The following is a 22,778-nucleotide window of genomic DNA, read 5'->3' on the forward strand; positions in this document are numbered from 1 at the left end:
TGAACAAGAAACAGCTTTGACAAGAAAGGCATATCTAGCTATTAGTTACCAGAACAAGATATGATGAATTGATGACACTGAAGATGAATACTGATATATATACAGGTGGCCTTGAGGTTTCAGATAGGTACATGCATGCACGAAGATAACTACCTACTCATTGTATTACTGACAAAATTTACAATTTTCGGTTAAGTAGTCTCCAGCTGAGAGGAAGCTCAGCATCAGAATGAGGAAACAACGACGAACTTTTCAGGTTGTCTGCTCGTGCTGTGGTTTCACTATAGTCGGTTGGTCAGAAAATTGGGGGGAGTACAGGCATGCTGCCTCATACTCGCTGTTCTCCAAACTCAAGGAACACGTCCTAGTACTCTCTGCACCGCCTTCTTTATGCCCTCCTGGTCTAGGCTGGTTGTCAAATATAGTTCTTGGACCTGCCAGTTTAAAGGATTATAATTTTTTACTTACACTCTGTCACACAACTACAACAATTATTCCAACGGCACGCCCATCAGACAACCATTACAATCTTTCACAAAACTTGTCGTACTGACTTCCGGTGTAACCATTTTGAAGACTTGTTTGATATTTTGGTTTTACAGGATGTACCTTTGTTTTCTGTTCAGTTGGGACTGAAAACCGACTAAACATCAATCCTTGCCTAATGAAACTCCTTATAACAAGAAAACAGTGCTATATCAAGAAGAAACTAACCTGTCGCCCAGCTCGAGCAAGAAGCTTGAACTGATTGTCCTTAGCTGGCACCTGCACAATGAGATCCAACACATCAGTCCATGTTTCTATCTTGTGAGCTTCGACTGGTTAAATTGGAGACATTTTGGATCATACACTGGAAAGCCAGAGTTCCAGATCTTGTGAAACAACACGTTTCTCCAATGCTCGGCGCCCAAACTGTACGTCTGTTATACTGTGAAGAAATAGAACTGATTAAAACATGGAGATTGCAACGTAAAAACCTATTCATTGGTTCCCTCCTGGTTAACAAAACTGTTCTCTAGTCAAGAAGAGCTACTGGGCACATAAAGTAGTACATCAACATCAAAAAACCATACACCAAAAAAAAAAAAACACACAAACAGAAATCATACCCATCCTCTTGCAATAGTTCATTACATATACCATCAAGTCCTGGAAGAAGATCAGCTTCTGAAGGAGATGAATCAGATGATATGATCCCAGCACTAGGTGATTGATCAGCCTCCTATAAACCAATATTAATGCATGAGTTGACCTTTAAAAGAACAAAGCTAAATAACCTGCCACAAAGACACGTGCTTTCGACAAACTAACCAAAGGAATAACTTTGTCCAATGTCTCCAGTAGAGGATCTTCCTCCAATTGTCTGATTGATAAAGCTATCCTTGACTTCTCCCTATTTGTGAAGGAAATGCATCAGTATCAGATTATGTAACATAATTTTCTGATTCATGATAATTCTTCCAGCATATGCTGATTTGCCCTATTGCGAAGAAAGCAATGATAGGAAAAAAAAATAGATCATAAACTCCTCTCATTTTATTCATCAGCCCTCAAGAGTCATAAGTGATCTATTTCAATGCATCAACTTGGTATTCCTTAAAGACAATCTGTGTTCTCAATAGTTATTGCATCGTTAAATCCTAATCTATATAGATTTAAGGTGTATTGCGCCATTCTCCATCGCTAGATTCAATTAAACATATGCTATTTTTCATTGGTACAGTCAACATTGATTATATAATTGCAAACTTTCTTGAAAAAGTATGGAATGAGATCACGAGAAACTACATTGCGAATACACATGCTGACAATTGTGGAGGAAGACAGTAAAGAAGTATTAGATACTTACATATCAATGTTCACCACTATGACCTTGACAGTATCACCTTCATTTAAAAAATCCCGGACATCTTGGACAAGATCCCAAGAGACCTCAGAGATATGTACAAGGCCAGTAAGATGATAATTTCCTGTTTGAGGATAGATTTTGTCAGAAAATCAACAAAACATTTACCAACAAAAATGACAAGGGGTGTTGCCAATGGGTACCATCAGGAAATCGCAGATGAACAAATGCACCGTAGTGGAAAACTGAACCGACAATTCCATCATAGATAGCACCAATCTTGACTAGAGAAGAATGAGTGAACCAACTTGCATCCTTCTCTGAGAAGACAAGCTTCCTTTCTTCCTCGTTCACTTCGACCACCTAAAGTAATTAGCTTCAGTTTCTGAAGAAAAATGTGTAAAGTTCGAATCCTACAATCTGGTGCCCGCTCTTAGATTGTACCCATAGTAATAGAGAATTGAGAAGCCAATGATACAACTTTGCCAGAATGTGCTTGAAAAAAAATCATAATGCAGTTTAGAAAGCAAAGTTAAAGAATATCACAGTTCCTTGGAGAGGGACACCCAGTTTAATACTGAAATTCCGCCACACAAGCAAACTAAAAGTAACATTGATCAGCGTTTTGATCCAAAACCAGCATGTGTTTGTACTACTGCATGGTATAGTACCATAATCTAATTGGTAGCTCAAAAGGTAATTGAAGCCTCTTAATTACCTTGACAGAAATGGAAGAACCCACAAGGTCCTTTGTAACATCTTGAATGGGCCTTTTGGGGTCTACAAGGAAAAAACCATACATCCACCATGAGTTCAGTTACGGTAGCCCACAGCTGCAATCACCTCTTAATCCGGCGATCAATTGCAGCTAGAGCTGGTTCAAAAATCTGGACAAATTCTGCAAGCAACTCAAACTAGAGAAACTGACTACCTTTACACCAATGCGCGGGGCTAAGGAGAGGGTTGGGCACGAAGCCCTGGAGGGAGTTGAACCTGACGATCAACCCGCCGCTGTTGGCCCGTATCACCTGCAGTTTCAGGATCTTCCCCTGGTCCCTCTCCGCGCGCGCCGCCTGCCAATCCGCCGCGAACTACATCCAAACAACACGAAACCCTCACTTGATCACACGCGCGTCAACATCGCACCAAAAACAGCACGAACAAAACATCTCCGCACCTGCGCTAGTCGCGCTTCGTCGACCGGGGGAGCCGACGCCGACGCCGACGCGCCTTCCTGCGCCGCGGTGGTGCCCGCGCCCTCGGCGGTGGCGGAGAGGTGGAATCGCTGGTGAGAGCGGGGAGGAGCGAAGGAGAGGAGCGTTGGTGGCGGGGACCTCGCGGTGGAGGGGGAGAAGGCCGCGGTGGTGGGCGCTGGCCGGAGAGCCGCCGCCGCCGCCGCCAGCATTGCGCCGCCGCCGGTGGTGGTGGTGGTGGTGGGGAGGGAGGAATGAGTGGCCGTGGAGGGGAGGGAAACGCGGGCGGCACGAGGCGGATTATTTTGCTAGAGGCGAATGGATGGACGGATTTGATTTGGTTTGGGTGGGAGATGCATCGTGGCCGTCCATTCTCCGGCAGCATCGCGTGGTGCACGCCACCCAGTGCCTTGTTGACATGTGGCTTACTGATCTTCTTAACTTTTTTTTTGGGGGGGGGGGGGGGGGGGGGGGGGGGGTGAATTTGGGGTGAATAAAAATTCCTTATCCACATGCTGATATTCTAGAATGTTTCGAAATGGAGAAGAAAATTTGTCAAGTTGTCTAATGTCTGAGATATTTAGATATTTCTGAAATTTGCTTTCAGAATGAGTCAATGACATGTGCATAATCTGTTGTGCAGCTCCATTTAAAATCCAATCATATTACTATCATTTTCATTGCACAGATATCGTTTTATTACACAGCCAATCAAGGAAAAATTTATGACAATAAACCTATTTATTATTACTGAATCAAATGATATACTAATATGCCTAAAAACAGCATCATGTTCAGCTCAGCAGCATTATGTATGGTGATGGTGTGTCATGGTATGAAGGGAGGATGATGAAATCATGCTGTGGAGCTCCAATGGCGGGCCTTCTCGAAGCCATTCCTGCCATAGTAGTAATCCTCCATGGCCTGCTGGATCTCGGCGCGGGTGTTCATCACGAAGGGGCCATGCTGCACCACGGGCTCGTTGAGCGGCTGCCCGCCGACGAGCGCGAACCGGAGCGGCTCGCCGGACTTATTCCAGACGCTCAGGCCGTCGCCGGGGCCGAGAACGAGGCAGTGGTGGGCGGTCGCCGGCGACGCCTTCTCCCTCCCGAACACGCCCTCGCCGTCGATGATGTAGACGAAGGCGTTCCAGGCCTCCGGGATGGGCTGGTGCAGCTGCGACCCCGGCTGCATCGTGAAGTCCATGTACATCGTCGGCGTCCGCGTGTACACTGGCGAACGCACCCCGAAGGCCTCGCCGGCGATGATCTTCACCTCCACGCCGTCCTTCTCGGCGCAGCTGATGTCCTTGCTCATAAGCTCCTGGTACCTCGGTTCAATCCTGCATTGAAGAAGTTCATCCAATGAGCATTTGCAAACATGCAATCTTGCAAAATTGGAGTGCAAATCAAATCAATCATGGTGTGTATACATTTTGTCCTTGGAAGAGAGGTTGATCCAGAGCTGGAGGCCCTTCTGCACACCGTCCGCTGCCGGCATCTCCGAGTGCACGATGCCGCGGCCAGCCGTCATCCACTGATGAACAAAAACATGATCAAGATTGCATTGTCAGCATCTGAAATTAGAAAACAAAGTCACCCTTTTTTTTTCTGGTGAAACGTCAATTTCTGAAAGTGATGAAAGATATGTCCCTAGTTGGAGGGTAGAGTAAGACCTGGACATCTCCCGTGCCGATGGTGCCCTTGTGGCCTGCAAAGTCTTGGTGGGTGAACGCCCCCTGAATGGAAGAAACCATGAGTAGCATTTCAGCAAACACCTTACGGGCATAAAGAAAAGATGAAATGGAACTACAAGAAGTTTAGTCATCCGTACTTCGAGCATGTAGGTGACTGTCTCGAATCCTCTATGCGGATGGTCGGGAAATCCAGCAGGCTTGGAAACTGGTAAAACAGAAGGGGAAAATTAAGATCATTCGGGCACAAAAAGGGCCGCGATTTTACTCTACCGGTGAATTGGAATTGTGTAATTACCAGAGAATTCATCGAGCATGAGGAAAGGATCCAGGTTCCTGAGCTCGTACCTGCAGAAAAAACAGAGGTCAACGCCCCCCATCCATTAGAACCCAACACGATTCGGCAAAACAAATCGATCAGAGATTCAGAGATAGGATTGAATCGATGATGATCCTTCACCTGCCGATGCTCCTTCGCACGGTGGCGCCGTCGCCCTCGGGCTGGGACTCCGCCAGGAGCTTCTTCACCACCGTCCTCGGCTTCTCAAAAGTCGCCGCCGCCGCCGCGGCGACAGCATCCGACGACGAAGACGAAGAAGACATGGTTGCTCGAATCAGCAAGAAAGCTGCAAGCAAGATGAGCGAGACAATCAGGAGAAGCAGCAGGAGATGCTTGGCCTTGGATTTGGATTTGGATTTGGGGTTAGAGGCAGTAGTACAGGTTAGTGATCTTGCTGCTCTGCTGCTCTTTGGTGGTGGTGGTGGTGTGTGGCGAGTGGCGTTGATCCTGGCGAGACGAGAGGAGAGGGTGGTATAAATAGCGGAGGAGGAGGAGGGAGAGAAAAACTTCATCATGCTCCTCGTCATCATCGTGGATCCACTCCTCTCCCCATGTCCCTCTCTAGGAGGATAAATACTAGCAGAATTTGACCAAGGATTGGTATGGTGTTCTTGTTGGAAATGATCTTTAAAAACAAAATAATTTGTTTTTTTTGGTAGGTGATTAATGGAGAGATATGCGGCTGCTTTGCTTGGGTTGGGGTTGACCAAAAAAAAACAGAGAGAGCAGTGTGTGTAGTGCCTCTGCCTCGCGTCACGTGTGGATGAAAAACGCTTTGTTTTATTGGTTTCTTCCTTCGCGGGAGCGGCTGCTTCCGGAATCGCGGCGCGGCGCGGGCGAGGTTGGAATGGATGGAGCTGGAACGTGCCAACGACGTGCTTACGTCTGCTCTGCGTCATCCTTCCCCTGATGTCACCCTCGCGTCGGCGTTAGGCAATCGACGTCCGTCGCCTCGTATCCTCTTATTTCGTTTATTTCTTTCATCTTCGCTTTTTTTTTAAAAAAAAAATGTCTTCTTCCCCTTCTTTTAATTACATTTTTTATAACTTAACTAGTTGGGTGCCCGTGTGTTGCAACGGCAAAAAATGTATGCATTAAAGCATCTCGCCTATTATGAATGGCAAATGAAGAGGATAGAATGTGGCTAATGTTCCTCTCTAAACAAAGGAATATGGTTAATGTATCAGACTATCAGGTATACTTGAAAAGAATTTTCTCTAACCATTAGGCATTGGCACAGAAGAATACGGTTTCATTTTCTAAGATCACAAGTTCTGAATATTACCCTCTTAGGTGATACATAGTTAGTTGATGTTTTCCTCAAAAAAAAAATTGGTTGGTGCTTCGGGAAGCAGTCACGGACATCACACACATGACTAAATTTAGAGTAAATCCCTTGTATACCCATGAAAACTTCCATAATCTCTTCTATACCCCTAATTTTACTCGATCCCCTCTGTAACCCCGAATTTTCGCTTTCATCCCTTCCATGCCCCTCCCGTTAGGTTTCTGTTTGATCTGTAACGTTATCTGTGTGTTACATTGTCAGTATTTTCAAAAAATACCAAAATACCCCTGGCAGTGCAAACCCTAGCTAAACAGATCTAATCCCCTTCTTTCTCCCCAATCCTTTCTCCTCTCCACGCGCAGGCCGCGCCGCCGGTCCCCGCCCTCCCCGTCGCGCGCGCCGGCCAGGAAGGCCCTCCCGTCGCTCGGTGGGGGCGCCGCCGCGCGCGCGCCACCGGCCCGGCCCCCTCCCTCCCGTCGCTCGGTGGGGCGCCTCCGACCACTGCCCTACCGTCGCACTGTGGGCCACCGCCGGCTGCCCTCCCGTCGCGCGGCTACCGACCATAGCCCTCTGTCGCGGGCGCCGCTGTCCACCGTCCTCCCGTCGTGTGGCCAAATCCACCACCCTCTATCGCTGCGCCACCCAGCACCGCCTTATTGGTAGGAATTTTCATTTCTTCTTCTTGCTTATGTAAAGTAGCAATTTTCATTTCTTCTTCTTGCTTATGTAAAGTAGCAGTTGATGAGTGATTGATTTCTTGTTTATAGGAGTGGGTTGTTCATTGGTGTCGGTAAGAGAAACAGTTGAAGCCACCATCTCTGCAGCACATCTATTGGGCATGGCAGATTCAAGGCTTAGCACGGTTCCTTCATGGCTCCCCGTTGGGTTAGTGACCTAACTTGCTCTCATTCATAAGTTTGCTGTAGTTGTATGTGTGGGGATCATTTTGGTTGATGCATAGATTGATAGACAGCTACTGTGTTCATCCACAGGATGGACCCCTTAACTACATATCTTTTGGAAATCAAACTAGCCGGGGATCGAAAAAATGCTAGGGTGAAATATGATTGGTTTATTTTCAATAAGATGATAGACTCAAATGCTATGTGCTACAAAGACTTTGTTGATGATATTGCAAAGTCATATCCATGGGGGCCAAATGAAACCGTCACAATTGGCTATGTGGATATGGTTCATAAAATTTCTCATCATGTCACAACTGACCAGGATATGCTAGAAATGTTTGAAAAGTTTGTTGATATCAAGGTGATTCCAATGATTATTTGTATACATGGTATGAATGAAAATATTGATGAGTTAGACCACACTCTTGTTAAAGCAAACATATGTGTTCCCGATACTCCTTCTCTGGCAACCCCATCTCAAGTGGATTTCAGCCAACCTAGCAGCAGCACTCTGCCTTCTCATGTCCTCGTGCCATCAGACACATACTTAATAAACCCATTTCCTATGGCTGAGCATGTTGGTGTGGATGATGAATGCATATACTTAGATAATGAGGAGGCTGTTGCTGGTCAAGCTGATGAAACTAGAGGTGAAGGGGCTGCCAATGAAGAATCCGAGGATGAATCTTGGGCTACATCTTAGGATACATCTGAGGATGCATCTGAGGGTGATGGTGTTGATGAATCTGAGGATGAGTCAATGGCATTGGATGGGATGCCAGAAAATATTCTTAGCGCAACTTATGACAAGAATGACCCACCAATGATCGTAGGAAGCATATATCCTAACATTGATGAATTTAGATTGGCAATAGCACAACATGCAATAAAAAAGGAGTTTGAATTTAACATTATCCGGAGTGAACCAGGGCAATATACTGCAAAGTGTGCTGCTCAAGGCTGCAATTGGAGGATCCATGCATCTGTGGTTGCTGATGGTGTCACTATGATGGTATGTATTTAATTTAAAACAGCATGCATTCTTCAAGTATTGTATATGTATTTTATTGTGGTATTGAATATCTTTATATTTCAGGTGAAAACCAATCCTTTTCCACATGAATGCTCAAGTACGAGAAGAAGTGAGACTATCAAGGCTGCAAGCAAGTTTTGGATTTGTGAGAAAGTAAAGGATTGGTTGTTGGAGGATGCTAGTGTGGGAGCGAAGGAATTGCAAAGAAGGATCCATGAAACACATAAGGTTAAGATCAACTACCAAAGAGTGCATGCTGGTAGGGAGATTGCTATCACTAAGTTGTATGGTAGTTGGAGAGAGAGTTTTGACATGTTGTATAGATACAAGGCACAAGTTGAGAAAGCAAGCCCTGGCAGTTTTTTCATCATTGACCATCACACTGTTCTTGAAGAGATAAAATTCATAAGGCTATTCTTTGCCTTGAAACCATGCATTCATGGTTTCCTTACTGGTTGTAGGCCATATTTGGCTATAGACAGTACTTTCTTAACGGGCAAGTTTAAGGGGCAGCTAGCAGTTGCTTGTGCTGTAGATGGACATAACTGGATGTATCCAGTTGCTTTGGGTATATTTGACTCAGATTCTGTTGAGAATTGGATGTGGTTCATGCAACAACTAAAAGATGCAATTGGCACTCCAAGAGGCTTGGCTCTTTGTACTGATGCAGGGAAGGGGATAGATAGTGCAGTGCATGAGGTAAATTGCTTTATTATGCACCAAATTCATTCTATTCCGTCTCTAATAAAAGGCAAAATGAGCTAATTCTCCTTTCTCCTTTCTTGTAGGTTTTTCGTAATGTAGAACACCGGGAGTGCATGAAGCACATGGTCACCAACTTCAAAAAGAAGTTCACTGGCAAGATATTTGATGATAACCTTTGGCCTGCAGCATATGCATGGAGCCCTTACTTCTATGAGAAACATATGGCAGCCATGGAAGAAGCTAAACCAGAAGCAGTAGCATACCTTAGGAAGTATCACAAAAGGCTATGGAGTAGGAGTCAGTTCTCTACAGTTTGCAAGGTTGATTATGTGACAAATAACCTTGCAGAAAGCTTCAACAATTTGGTGAAAGATTGGAAAGCACTACATTTGTATGACTTCTTGGAGAGGATTCGACGGTGGTTGTTGGTGAAATGGGATAAGAGGCAAAGAATAGGTAAGAAATTCGAAGGCCGCATTCTACCTCATATTGTCAAGGAATTGAATGAAAAAAGTAGAGATTTAGATATGGTGGTCACAAGAAATGGAGACTTTGAGGCAGAAATTGAGGTTAAAGGAGGTAGTGGGTTTAGACATGTTGTCAATTTGGAACACAAAACTTGCACATGTAGGGAATTCCAAGTTTCGGGGAAGCCTTGTATCCATGCTATAGCATTCATCACGTCAATTAGAGGAAGGCTTGAAGATTATGTGGATGATTGCTTTAGTGTGCATCGATTCAGGGCAGCATATGAGAAATTGATCCCTTCATTGCCTGACAAGTCACAATGGCCACAAGCTGATCATGGGTTCTTCTTGGCGCCACCCATTCTGAAGAAATCAGCTGGGAGACCAAGAACTTTGAGGTACAAAGATTGCACTGAGAAAGGAAGCAAAAGGAGTAGGAGACACAAATGCCCAATTTGCAAGAGCTATGGCCATCATTGGCACAATTGCAAAGAGGGTGATCCAGAGCAAGTGGCAGCAATGCTTGCTGAAAGGTACATATTTCTTACAAATTTTCATTTTGTTTCTAATAAGCCTTATGACATATATTTTCTCTTGTTGACAGAGGGCCACCAAAGAAGAGAAGGAAGAAAACTAATGAAGTAACCTCAGAGACTAGTATCATGGCTGCTCCAATAGTTACACCAATAATGACATATCCTCCTAGGTTAGCCAATCTTTTTTACTTCATTCTATAATCAGTTAGGTACATAACAATTCATTTTTCACAGTCAAAGCATTCATTTCATTGAGGATAGTAGGACAAGGAACAATAGCTCAAGTTCAAGTAGATCAGTTAGGTAAGTAATTAGATCAATTATATCAATTTGTTGGTATTATGCTGCTCTATGCGATATATTCATAACTCTCTTTTGTAGATCAAGATCACTTACTGGCTCAAACCAACCTGAGCCATCTAATATGATTGTAGCCTTGCCATGTCTTCGAGAGCAAACACCTCCAGTTGCACCGAAAAAAGCCAAGAGCAAGACAAAGGGAAAGCCACCATATTCTGCTGTTCCAAACAGCCCAGCTATGGGCACAAGGAGCAAAAATAAGAGCCCTGCAATGGGCACTAGGAGCAAAAGAAAGCTTATGGACTAAATTATATATATATATATATATATATATATATATATATATATATATATATATATATATATATATATATATATATATATATATATATATATGGCTAGTTGATTAGGTTTTATTTGGTACTGACAATTTATTATGTGGAGCCTGATGGGTTTTGTTGTTGTTTGCTGTGTTATGCCTCATGATGCAATGATGTAGTGGTATGGACCTTATGCTATTATGCTCATGATGTACTGCCCACTTACTGTCATTTGCAACATTTGTGTATGGAGTGGAAAGTTGGTTTGGTTCCTGCACTACTAGGTATGGAAATGAAATTGTGGTCTTTGCATGATATGAATTGTTCTGTATGGATGATGGAAATGAGATTGATGAAGTGCTCTTTGTGGATGATGAAAATAAAATTGATATGAAGTGCTTTGTATGGTTGCTACTGATTTGATTGATGATGTATGATGCTCTTATTGATCCGGACTATTTTGTTTCACAAAATTCTATATGGATACTCTCTTTATTTACATCCTGCCTAATTTTTTTTTTGTATGGATATGAAAAAAATTTTTGCAATGGATTTCCTCCTTTGTCCACAACAAGTTCAGCTTCCTATTGAATGTACCAATTTTTGTTGTACAGAGGAAATTAATGTCACTTTGATTTTCTAACCCTATTATTTTTTTTGATCCTATTATTTTTTTAAAACGAAAGTGATGTATTGCATTTTTTTTCCAATACCACAATAAAAGTTTTAAACTTATTATTAGCCTCATAAATACACATATTGTGTGGTCAACGTTTTTCAATTCTTTTTCAATCTACCTAGCACCTGCTGTTCCTCCTCCATCTACAAGGGTATTATGGACATTTTCAATCACATGTAACTGGAAAATGAAGAAAACCTAACGGGAGGGGCATGGAAGGGATGAAAGCGAAAATTCGGGGGTATAGAGAGGATCGAGTAAAATTGGGGGTATAGAAGAGATTAGGGAAGTTTTCATGGGTATACAAGGGATTTACTCCTAAATTTATCAAGGGTCATGCACTTGATAAATCAAAATTGGAGTGTGACCTTTTTGGGGTCTACTGATAATAATCTTCTGGTACATGCTAAATTTCAAGTTATATGCCTTGAACAGACTATATATATATATATATATATATACAAAACTGAAAGTCATCTTAAAGGATTACAACTGAATTTACATGGAATCCAATCCATTAGACATAAATGAATCTGAGTAATTCTCTAGACAGTACACTATGTGTTCACGGTAATCTTTAAAAGCTTATAGAATCCTCAGTACATCGAGTTGCAATTTTGCACAGATAAATACAATTCTCTAAGAAACAGGAATGAATAATAAGAAATGTCAGTGGTAGCATATGAGGCAACTGTGGAGGCACAAATGGACGCGCCAAGAAAATGTAAAAATGTGCTATCAATTGCAACTTAGGGTGTGTTTGAGGAGAAGGGGATTGAGGAGATTGGGAAGATACGCAAAACGAGGTGAGCCATTAGCTCATGATTAATTGAGTATTAACTATTTTAAATTTCAAAAATGGATTAATATGATTTTTTAAAGCAACTTTGCTATAGAATTTTTTTGCAAAAAACACACCGTTTAGTAGTTTAAAAAGCGTGTGCGCGGAAAACGAGACTCAAATCTCCCCTATGTCCCCAGAACGAACGGAGCCTTAGTGAACAAATCTTGGAGAAGAACAATAGTTTATTAGTTCAGACAAAAATGAGAGTTTTAACTTCTATACTGAGAAATGGAATTTTATACAAAACCATATACCTTTGAAGCATGAAAAAAGGGGTCACTCCTATGATCACCAGGAAAAAGGCAACATCAAATGAGATTGTAATTTTATAGTGATCAATAGGATTTTAGTACTGACCTGATTATTTGACAGAGTCTCTGTTCACTTGGTAAAAGAGTTCACAATTCAAATTAATCTGCTTTAGTCACTACTCATATTGGAACACTATTCCATGTATATACCTTGAGACAAATTCCAGGCCTGCTGATCGATTATGAATTGACCAGCACATTTGGACTGCAGTGAAAACAGAAGAAAAATGATATCTCAGTCAATAAAAAAGCCAACATGTGAGAATAGCCGGTAAATTAGAACTAAACTGCACATAGATATTATACTGCTCTTCCTTCCTAATATCTGACCATGCACTGATTTGGCTACTCCCAAGAATCAGATGGGAATGATTAGAACAAACCACTGTGTACAACTATGATATGAAGTATATGAACCGTTCATATCTAAAACTCTGCATTGCAACAAGACTACCTGACCAAACTGATCCATGGAAGCAGATCTGAAAAATGCATCAAGCTTAACCAATGTAAACAAAGAAAAACAAATCGAATGGGATGCTCATCAGCCGGGATAACACCAGATAAAATATGACATGCTCACAGCCATCAAGAAAGAATGTTGATGGCAGCGGCATGCATGCCAGGAGATACTTAACGATCTTCTCCACCAAGAAACAGCACAACCCATGTCATAATTAACATGCAGCATGGATCTGGCTAGGCCATTGAATGAAGAGTACCCTGAGCTAAATCTTAGCAAGAGGGAAATATATTAGGTACGAATAAAGGTTTTATCCTAATGAAATTATGTTGCTAGGCTATCGAGAAAAATAAATTGTATTTACCATTAGCTTCCAGGTGTTGATAATCCATCAATATATGCATATTTCCATCCAAATAGTTCCTTTTTGAATATCTTCTGTTGTTTTTTGATATCTTCCACTAAATTGATGCAAGAGGAAATACTAATAGTGATTCTCATAGGTAAATTAAAAACATCTTATTACATTGCACTAACTTTACTTGACAACTCATATGTTTTTAATATGCAGAGCTAGCTGACGATGATGCCGACGACACCGCCGGTGACTCGCAGCAGCGGGCGCGCGCCTCTCCACACTCCAGCGAGCGTGCTGGTGGGCGCGCCTGCAACCACCGCCATCATCTCGTCCAACCCCTCAACCATACTGAGGTCCGCATTCCCATCCACCATTCCGATGGGTCCGATGCAGCGGCGGCAACGGAGGGTGATGATCGAAGAGCTCGGTCCGACGATAACGACGGCTGCGCAGATGATCGGGATTTGAGGGAGGTTATGGTTTATGGAGGGGGGCGGTGGCGCGATGGAGAGGGAGGGGGCGGAGCGAGGGACAGCACAATACGGAGGGAGGACAACCGGAGAAGAAGGCGCGGGTTGGGCGGGATGGGAAGGCAGCGCGTCGGTGGGGTGAGGAGGCGGCGCGCCGAGGAGGAAGGATGGGGGGCTGGGGAGTGCGATGTGGAATTACAGATCGGAGAGAGAGGGAGCGCGATGCGGATCGAGGAGATGAGAAGGGGTGCGACGGGTGGATCATGGGAGAAAATCTCATCCGCTGATGCCTGTGAGAGGATCCTCCGATGAATGTTAACCATTCGATCGTTCAGGACTCACCACCACCACTACGAATTTTTTAAGTAGTAAAGAAATAGAGCGATAAAAGAACTCACATGATCTTGTTAACGATGTTGGTGTGGAGCCCCCAATATTGGTATCCATGTCTTAATGTGTGTAAGCCAGCTAAACAATCCTCACAGCATGCTTCACATAAAGAGTAATAAAAGGTTAGCTACATTTGAAGTGTTTTGCCACACTGAGTTCCAAATCAATTTTTGGCCATGTACACATAAAATTTGCTTTTCCATATATGTATGAGGGCCAGATAAAATAATCAAGTGTCTCAACAGCAGTATGTTTTTTAGAGTATGATTAACATTATGGTTTTTAGAGCATGATAATTGCAACAATTAAATAATTGCCAACTTTTTGGGCTGCATGAGTGTCTAGACTGAATCCAATCTTAAGCAAAAGGGTAAGCAATTTTCCCTTGCTAAAGTAAAATTTTTCCATTAGAAATTACTGAGGGAATCGATTTCATAATTGCCTGCAAATTGCTTTAAAAATAAAAAGGGTGGTCAGATGCCATTCCTTTTATGAACATTTCCTTTTTTTTTCTCCTTCCCTGATAGCACATATGTGTTTTCTTTATGAGATTCCCTTGAAAATGAGAACGTAAAATGATCTAGATATAACCAAAATACCCATCCAAACATGCCAAAAAGAAAATGAAATATTAAAGATTCCTAAGCTCGAAGAATCTACTCACTGATAACGTAGGATAAAAAAAAAACTCACAGTTGTAACTATAATGGTATATCAGTGACCAATCCCAGAGAAAAGAGACGTGAACTTCACCCACGATATACATGTATGGATGCACCTTAGCATAGCATAGTGAATCAGTACAGGTTGTGCTTAGGTATTTACTGAAAATCCTTAATATTATCAACAATATACATGTTGTTACAAGCATTTCTCTTAGCAATTCAGTGTACGAACTGTAGTTCACATCCTTGTTCATTTCGTTATATCAAGCAAGAAATTTGTGAACGAAAAAGGAAGTTAACGCTATTTTATAAATTCAGATAAATGATCGATTTGACATGTTCAGAGTAACAGTTTACTCTAGTTTGATACACTTCATTGGAAAAAAAAAGATCCAATGATCATGAAGACAATAACCAATTTAAAATCTTACTGCTTGCACATAATTTTACAAGGAAAATAAGAGCAATTCTATATTATCAGGAAATGGATTGAATACCAATGGCATTAATATGACACATAAACTGTTGCAAGCTTCAGTTATGATGTCAGTAATAGAAGGGAATGAACCTTCAGGATCAGGGCTCTCAGGATGAGCAAGGAAAAACACCGTCTAGGCAAGCTTGTTCAAGCACTCCTTAATCAGCACGATCAACAAGTTGCATTTTTTTCTAAGACTTTAGTCCAATTGAGGATAGATCAAGAAGAGGAAGGAGCTCGCATTGTACCAGGGCAGAGAGGACTGCCGACGCTGATATTGTAGGACTGACTGTGGCGCTCGGAATCATTTGTAATCATAAGCAAATTAATAAGCTACGTGGATGTGGTTGTTGTAATTTATTTGGAGTAATCAGTTTAATTTAATCACAGACACATTGTGAAATTACACGTTTTTTGGATGCCCTATAGCAAATTTTGCTATCTAGAATAGAAACTGAATGACTGAGACGTGAATCCTAACAGCCCACACAACTCCCTTGTTACGAAGTATTCGGCACATGACATCAGCACAAAGAGAAATCTGCTTGTATGTCCAAGGTACTGTAGGTTCAAAGAAAGAAATTCTTGACTGGATGTCTACAATTTAACCCTTTGCATGGTGCAGTAGAAATGTTTATAGACCATTTAGCGAAGATTGATCCATGCAGGAGACATTTGCACTATTTGTAAGGGGTAATCATGATGGAAGGAAATTACCTTTACCAAACAGAAATTTAGTAGAATCAGCCAAAAATCTCCTTGATTGTGCAGTAAACAATAGCAATTGGCATGGTGTCCAGTCAGCTTTGCTTCGACAATCTGAACTTTTTTTTTCCTACATATTAAATAATTTGATATCAAAGGTTAAGTCAGTTTGCGAGATATAAGTTTTTTTTTTTAAAAAAAAAGAAGTGTACCATCACTTCAGAGACAACTGTGATAGTTAATCTACATACAAAATTAAGTTTGAGGGACACAGAACTGAGTATGAATGCTTAGCACTTCGATCAGACTCCACAACACACTATACACACTTAAGTTGACAGAATTGCATCTCCTATAGGATTTGCAGAAAAAACAGAGGAATGAATGTATAGCACCTGCAGATTGGTGTATTCTCAAATGATCCTACAGGTAAATCACAGGAGGCCTCTCATCTGCATGACAGAAGAGATAGATTGCTTTTAGTAAGTAAACTGAATAATAATTTTTTAACACCACAAATTGCAAAATACAGGATTGGTCCAATCACTTGGATGGTCAACAAATGAGAAAACTGCATGCCAGATGGATACCTTGTTGATCTAACCACAATATAGAGCACTCAAGAAATCTAGAACGCTGCTCGATGAAATGTGTATGTGCTGCCAACCAGACCTAGCAACTCCTACTTACTTCTAGGTCGTCGGCGACGCGGGCGCGGGTGTTCCAGAGGTGGCACGGAGGAGATTGGTGGGGTGGCCCTCGATGGCGACGCGGATGGGAGAAATCGGCGTGGGCGGAGCAGATTGGTGAGGGAGTACCGACGGTGGCACGGAGGAGATCGGCACGGTCGGAGCAAATCGGTGGAGAGATCGGCTCGGGCGAAGGAGATCGGAGGACGACGACCCTGGCAACTCCTGTTCAGCCGTGGTGGAAGACGGCGATGGCGGCGACGAGGACGGCGGGGGCGATCGATGGCGGCGGCAGTGGGGGAGCGATCTGGTGGAGGACGGCGTGGGCGGCGGGGAGGATCGATGGCGGCGGCAGCGCGGGACGGTGGGGGAGGACGGTGGGACGGCGGGGAGGAACAGCTAGTCGAGGAGGACGGCGAGGGCGAGCGGGCGAGAGGAAGGACGGCGAAAAGCGAGCGGGCGCGCGGAAGCCGGAAAGCCAGGGCGGAGAGAAGCGGATGCAGCGCGATTGGAGCGCGATGGTGTGGACGGATAGGAGCGTTTGGAGCGTCGATTTGGTGGGAGGATCCTCCGATGAATCTCAACCCTACGATCGTTCAGGACTCACCACCACCACTTTTTTTAAGTAGTATAGATTTCAATTAATTAAACATTTTTTTACTTTAAACCAGGTATCTTTAGATTTATGTCACTTTGGATTCATTAATAAATGGTCATATGATCTTACAAAAGCTTAATCTAAAAATATTGTTTTAAAAGGTAACATATGTAGGTAATAACATGCTTATTATCTTCTTCATCCTTTTATTTTTTGAGTTCCAAAATCAAAGTGAAATTTACGACTTATCTTCTTCCTCTTCCCTTTTTTTTTTTTGAGTTTTGAGTTCCAAAATCCGACTAAGTAATTTTTCTCCACCTTTTCTATCGTATTTTTTTTATCTCCCTCTGTTTTTATGTTTGAAAATCTAACTTCGTCTGTTTTACCGCTATGCGTTATAACTTTACATGAGGTAATATTTTGAGACGATATGAGAAGGCAAAACATTGCAGCACAAAATTCTAGTACAAAAAATGAGAGAATTAACGCCGAAAAGCATGCAAAATCCGGTACAAAAACTTTCCTCCGATCTTCCTCAAATCCTCTCTCAAAAAACTCTCAAAAAGAAAAAAAAGAATTAGGCCTGAGCCTTGGACGGAGCCTTGGTTCTTGCAGCTGGAGCTGGAGCCTTGGCTTGGGACTTGACTTGGGCAGGAGCCTGGGACTTGGCTTGAGCAGGAGCCGGAGGAGGAGCCTGTGACTTGGCTTGGGCAGGAGCCGGAGCTGCGCCTGAGGACGAGGACGATGACAGGGTCTGAGCCTGAGGCTGAGCTTGAGCTGGAGCTGGAGACGAGGAGGCCTGGGACTGGGACTGCACCTTCTCTGGCGTCGCAGGGATGGTCCCTGTCAGCGCAGGGAAGTGGGCAGGAGAGAGAATAGAGTCGCTCTCGTTCCTGCCGTTGCCTTGGTTACCACCACGCCGGTAGCCACCATTGTTGGAGTAGCCTCGGCCCTGCTGGTAACCACCATTGCCAGAGTAGCCTTGGCCCTGCTGGTAGCCACCATTGCCATTGCCGGAGTAGCCTCGGCCCTGCTGGTAGCCACCATCACCTCTGTAGCCGCCCTGCCTGTATCCACCATTGCCAGAGTTAACCGCGCGCTCTTGCTGGAATCGACCATTGTTGTTGCCATTGTAACCACGCTGCTGATATCCACCATTGTTGTTGCCGTTGTAACCACGCTGCTGATATCCACCATTGCCACGCCCTTGGTAGCCACCGTTGTAACCAATATCACGGCGCTCTTGGTAGCCACCGTTGCCCCTAGCGTTGCCATGTGGTTCAGCGCTGTGGTCACGGCTGTTTTGCCTGAAACCACCATTGCCACGGCCAGGGCCACCACCACCATTGTAGTACCCTTGTGAAAAGCCATCTTCCTGCACACGCCTAGGTGGAGGACGAGGGCGGTACGCTTGTCCATCAGCAGGCTTTAACAAGTCATTGAGGTTTATAGCCTGCAAAGTTAAGGAAAAAAGAGGTTACGGACTTTTGTTAGATCACATTATTCTAAAATGTCTCTTTCCTTAATTCAGGATTAATTGCAAATGCATAAATTAAATTCTAATTCTAATGTTGTTGTAAAGAAGATTCTGTTACCTTAGGAGCTTTGACTTGCTTTGCTGGCTCTTTGCGCTGCTCATTTTCAGCCTTCTTGCTAGCATTTTCATCATCAAGCTTCTTTTTCTCCAATAGTTGCATGCCCTCAAACACTTCAGCAGTGACCTTCCTCCCTTCAGATTTCGAGTCCTCCAAAGCCTTCCTTTTCTCTTCAAGCACTTTCTCATATTCTTCAAGGGTCATGTCCTATTTCAAAGTAATTAGTCAGTAACGATCAAGGGTTTGAACACTTAACGGTGAACCTCATTTATGACAAGTGAAGTAAAATATAGAGACCAACCTTTCTCTCTTCTTCCTTAAGAACCTCTGCCTTCTCTGCTTCTTTCTCAGTCTTTCCGGAAACCTTAGAATCATGCTTCTTCTTCAACTTCCTCTTAGCGGAACCGCTAAGAGTGTTGCGCACCTTCTTCTTTTCAGGGTCACCTCCATCCTTCTTCGAATTGTCTTGCGCAACATCCCTGGAAATAGTACAGGATTACAGGATTAGGTTGGCTCCAGGAATCACCAAAGGCAATTTATTTCAAAATAACAAAACAAAGTATGCAACATACCCTGTAGACTCTTCTGGTCCAGAAACAGGCTTGGCAACAGCATCCCCTGCAACAGATTCCTTCTTTCCTGTTTCACTGGCTGAGTCCAACTTATCTTCAGATTTGTTCTCGGCAGAACAAACAGAAGCAGTTTCAGACAACTGTTTCTCTTTAGGCCTGTACTGCAGATTCTTCTTCCTGTACTGACCCCCATTGTACACTTGCCTCTGACCATTATTGTAATTCTCTGCATACTGACCATCATATCCATAGTCCCCGTGATAATTCCCATTGTTTTGATACTGGCCGTTCCCCTGGTGGATAGGCTGATATCCACCATTGTAATGGCCTTGGCCATTACCATTGTAATTGTAGTTTTGATAACCATGGCTATTATTACCATTGTAATTGTAATTTTGATAACCACCATTGTTGTTGGAATAGCCACGGTTGTAATAATCATAATCGTAATTCCGACCTCCACTGCCATTCTCTTGGCCGTTATTCTTCCCCTTCACTGAAAACAAACAAGAACAATGCAATGTCAGATCCAAATCGTGTTGGACACAAAACTGCAGGCAGCAGGGCATTTGATTAATCATAATATGATCAAAAGCTAATTAGTCAATCAATTGGTGATGTATAATAAATAATCATAACCAGAAGGGCAATTGAATCAACGGAGTTACAATGTATAAAATGCTCGTGGAAATCAATACAACATTGTACATAACCAATGAGAGGCAAGCGATAGTGTATTTAAGCCAGTTCAGGAGCAGGAAACATGCATATTAAATATTAAATTATCAGTTCAAATTGTAGACTATCGATCCAGAACACCAGATGAATCAAAGCGGACAATTTACTCAGTCGATCAATAAACCCAATCTACCCAGGCAATCAATAATAAACCCTCAAAAGTGAGCACCTTTAATTATTGTATCAACAAATCTCGTACCTACAAACCCCCAAACGAATATAGATTGGAACTACACACAAAATTCAAACCCCCACGAATCTAGATTAGAACTAGACACAAACTTCATCTCAAACACCGACGTGTATATAGATTAGATAATAAATCCCAGATTGCCTTAATCCAGAACCAAAACCAGATGCCGTGTATATAGATTAGATAAATCCCAGATTAAAAGAGGATTGAGAAAAAAGAAAAGAAACCATACCATCTTTGGCGCCCTTCTTCGTGGGCTGTGGGTTGGCGGCGGCGAAGGCATCGGCCTCGGCCTTCTTCTTGCCGACGAGGATGGCGACGGCGGCCTCGCCGGACTCGCCGTCGGCCTCGCCGAGGAGGTCGAAGGGGTTGGACATCGCTCGCGGCTGCTAGGGTTTGGGGGGCCCTAAACCCTCGCGACGTGCGGCGACTCCCAAATCTCTCTCTCTCGAATCGACTCTCGAATCGATCGCTTCGTTGGTTGCTTCGTTGCACCTTGGGCGGCGTGAGGGGGGTGGCGCCCCTTATATAGGGGGAGGCGCGCGACGCGGCCGCTCGTGGGCCGTTGTATTCGAGCTCGACTAGGACGCCGAATCCGCCGTTGATTCCTCCTCCTTTGCTCGTGATCGGATCGGATCCGGCTTTTGCTTAAGTTGAGTTAATTGTGCTGCGTAGAAAACGTTGCCCCGTTAATTTGCTCGTTGGTTGGTTGGTTACAGTGTAATCAGTGTGCAATTAATTAAGCAAAGCCATAATAATCTCCAGGTTACGAAGTTAAATTTTAGTCGTGTTTTGATTCGGTTTTGAGAAAAGGAAGAAGGGGTTTGACTCTTTCCTTGCAAACCCCGGATCTGATTATTTCCTTGTTTGAATACGTGTACGTAAGTGTACACATATTTGGAGTAATCTGATCCGTACTACTTACTACTCGTACCAGTAGCGCAACATTTGTTCACGGTTTCGATTAGGATCTTAAGACACAGCAAGTTTCTGTATAGTTTCGTACGTAAAACTAACTCGGTCTGGCCATGCATATTAGTTGCTTACGTATATATCGATCTGGATCGATTCGAATCGATCGAAACAAGTTGCCTAGCTAGCTAGCAAACACATCGTTATATCATCGAATCGATTGATCTGACAGCTGAGTTGCGTTCGTGAAACCGTGAAACGAAGTTGATCGTTTGATCAGGAGACGAATCGATCGACATGAATCACGGCGTGACGGCGGCCGTCAACATGTGGGACCTCCTCACCGTCGACGACCCCGGCCACGTCCCCGGCACCGTCGGCGCCGCCGAGTCCAAATGTGATTATTTCTGAATATTTATTTATTCCTTATTGCTCTGTGTTGCTATATACTACTACTCCATATTTAGCTGGATCGATCAGCTAGATAGGTGACGCGCGCGTAATTAATTGTTAATTGCAGCAAAGCGAAAGAAGAACAAGAAGAAGAACGCGGCGGCGGACGACGGCGACGGCGAGGTGGTGGTGGCCAGCACCGCCGCCGACGAGCCTTGTGCTAACGCCGAGGCAGCGAGGGGATCGGAGCCGGCGGGGAAGGCCGCGCAGATGAGCAGCGGCAACCAACAGGCAGCGGCGGCGTCCAACGACGACGTCGACGGTGGTGCTCCGCCGGCGGCGGCGGCGGCAGGAGGTGGCCGCCGGTCTCCTTGCCTTACGGTGGTCGGTGAGATGGTCAAGGCGGTCGTCGCGGCGGGCTTGGTTGCCTTCTTCTACGCCGTCGTGACCGCGCCCACTACCGTCTGATGATCCAAAATATTATACTACTAGTGGTTAATTTCATGCATCTTTGTAAATTCAACACGATCAGTATAATACTGTATAGACTTTTCTTTTTTTTCTGGAAAAGATGCATTTGGTAATGCAAATCAATCAAACTATAAGATTATTATGCTGTTCTAATTCCTTTTAAAAAATTATAGAAAACACCTATTAATTGTTCCTTAAAATCTGATAGTGTAGATGCAGCCCAATGAACTTTGTCTAATATTACAAAACGTTATGGAAATATTACGAAGAGGGACAATAAAATATACAAGCATATAAAGCTATAGCTACTCTGATGTCAGGAAGGGATGAAACTGATCTTTAGATGCTGCTAGCCCCTTATATTTTTTGAGGGAAACTACGGCGGGTTCGAACACCTCTAGCCCCTTAATTATATTTGTCGACAGAGAAGCAGTGAGCAAGGCTTCATATGTCCGCATGTTTAATTTTCAACGTGCAGAGTGCTTAGAACGACAGGGAAGTCTGCAGTTTTATATTAATCAAAATCAAATCTCTATAATTTTGTGACTTTATTTATCATAGGCCCCTATATTCTCTGCATAGATAGATCGTACGACCAGGTTTTAGGACGACTTCCCAGCATACATAT

At 43.4% G+C, this 22,778-nt stretch overlaps 4 protein-coding genes and 1 long non-coding RNA gene across 8 annotated transcripts; 1 reads left to right on the plus strand and 4 right to left on the minus strand.

The window, feature by feature from the left end:
- Positions 1-61: 61 nt before the first annotated feature.
- On the minus strand, positions 62-3,322 carry LOC127768231 (uncharacterized). The gene is made up of 10 exons (XM_052293766.1): positions 3,024-3,322; positions 2,778-2,937; positions 2,565-2,626; positions 2,050-2,209; positions 1,850-1,970; positions 1,312-1,393; positions 1,110-1,222; positions 850-928; positions 715-765; positions 62-434 (listed from the first exon to the last, which is right to left on the minus strand). The coding sequence occupies exons 1-10, from the start codon at positions 3,249-3,251 to the stop codon at positions 351-353; spliced, it is 1,140 nt and encodes a 379-aa protein (XP_052149726.1). The 5' UTR covers positions 3,252-3,322; the 3' UTR covers positions 62-350.
- A 361-nt stretch (positions 3,323-3,683) lies between these two features.
- LOC127768228 (pirin-like protein) lies at positions 3,684-5,832 on the minus strand. 2 transcript variants are annotated; one of them, XM_052293764.1, is made up of 7 exons: positions 5,452-5,830; positions 5,193-5,358; positions 5,031-5,080; positions 4,873-4,940; positions 4,715-4,777; positions 4,472-4,575; positions 3,684-4,381 (listed from the first exon to the last, which is right to left on the minus strand). In XM_052293764.1, exons 1-7 carry the CDS (start codon positions 5,600-5,602, stop codon positions 3,895-3,897), a joined length of 1,089 nt encoding a protein of 362 aa, XP_052149724.1. In that variant the 5' UTR covers positions 5,603-5,830; the 3' UTR covers positions 3,684-3,894. The 2 variants fall into 2 exon arrangements, with proteins under 2 accessions (XP_052149724.1, XP_052149723.1); XM_052293763.1 differs by having other exon boundaries at positions 5,193-5,832.
- Positions 5,833-11,744: 5,912 nt separating this feature from the next.
- On the minus strand, positions 11,745-17,166 carry LOC127768234 (uncharacterized). Of its 3 annotated transcripts, XR_008016566.1 has the most exons (6): positions 16,680-17,166; positions 16,385-16,441; positions 16,002-16,119; positions 14,150-14,240; positions 12,507-12,665; positions 11,745-12,431 (listed from the first exon to the last, which is right to left on the minus strand). It is a non-coding gene; the product is annotated as an uncharacterized LOC127768234 (long non-coding RNA). The 3 variants fall into 3 exon arrangements; XR_008016564.1 differs by having other exon boundaries at positions 11,745-12,665; XR_008016565.1 differs by having other exon boundaries at positions 11,745-14,041.
- Positions 17,167-17,769: 603 nt separating this feature from the next.
- LOC127768052 (RGG repeats nuclear RNA binding protein C-like) lies at positions 17,770-20,856 on the minus strand. Its single transcript, XM_052293563.1, has 5 exons — positions 20,607-20,856; positions 19,444-19,939; positions 19,173-19,350; positions 18,872-19,078; positions 17,770-18,729 (listed from the first exon to the last, which is right to left on the minus strand). Exons 1-5 carry the CDS (start codon positions 20,749-20,751, stop codon positions 17,854-17,856), a joined length of 1,902 nt encoding a protein of 633 aa, XP_052149523.1. The 5' UTR covers positions 20,752-20,856; the 3' UTR covers positions 17,770-17,853.
- A 617-nt stretch (positions 20,857-21,473) lies between these two features.
- Positions 21,474-22,147, plus strand: LOC127766462 (uncharacterized). Its single transcript, XM_052291498.1, has 2 exons — positions 21,474-21,683; positions 21,807-22,147. Exons 1-2 carry the CDS (start codon positions 21,584-21,586, stop codon positions 22,145-22,147), a joined length of 441 nt encoding a protein of 146 aa, XP_052147458.1. The 5' UTR covers positions 21,474-21,583.
- The last annotated feature ends 631 nt before the right edge of the window (positions 22,148-22,778 follow it).

Source organism: Oryza glaberrima, chromosome 3, assembly GCF_000147395.1.
Source record: "Oryza glaberrima chromosome 3, OglaRS2, whole genome shotgun sequence".
Lineage (NCBI taxonomy): Eukaryota > Viridiplantae > Streptophyta > Magnoliopsida > Poales > Poaceae > Oryza > Oryza glaberrima.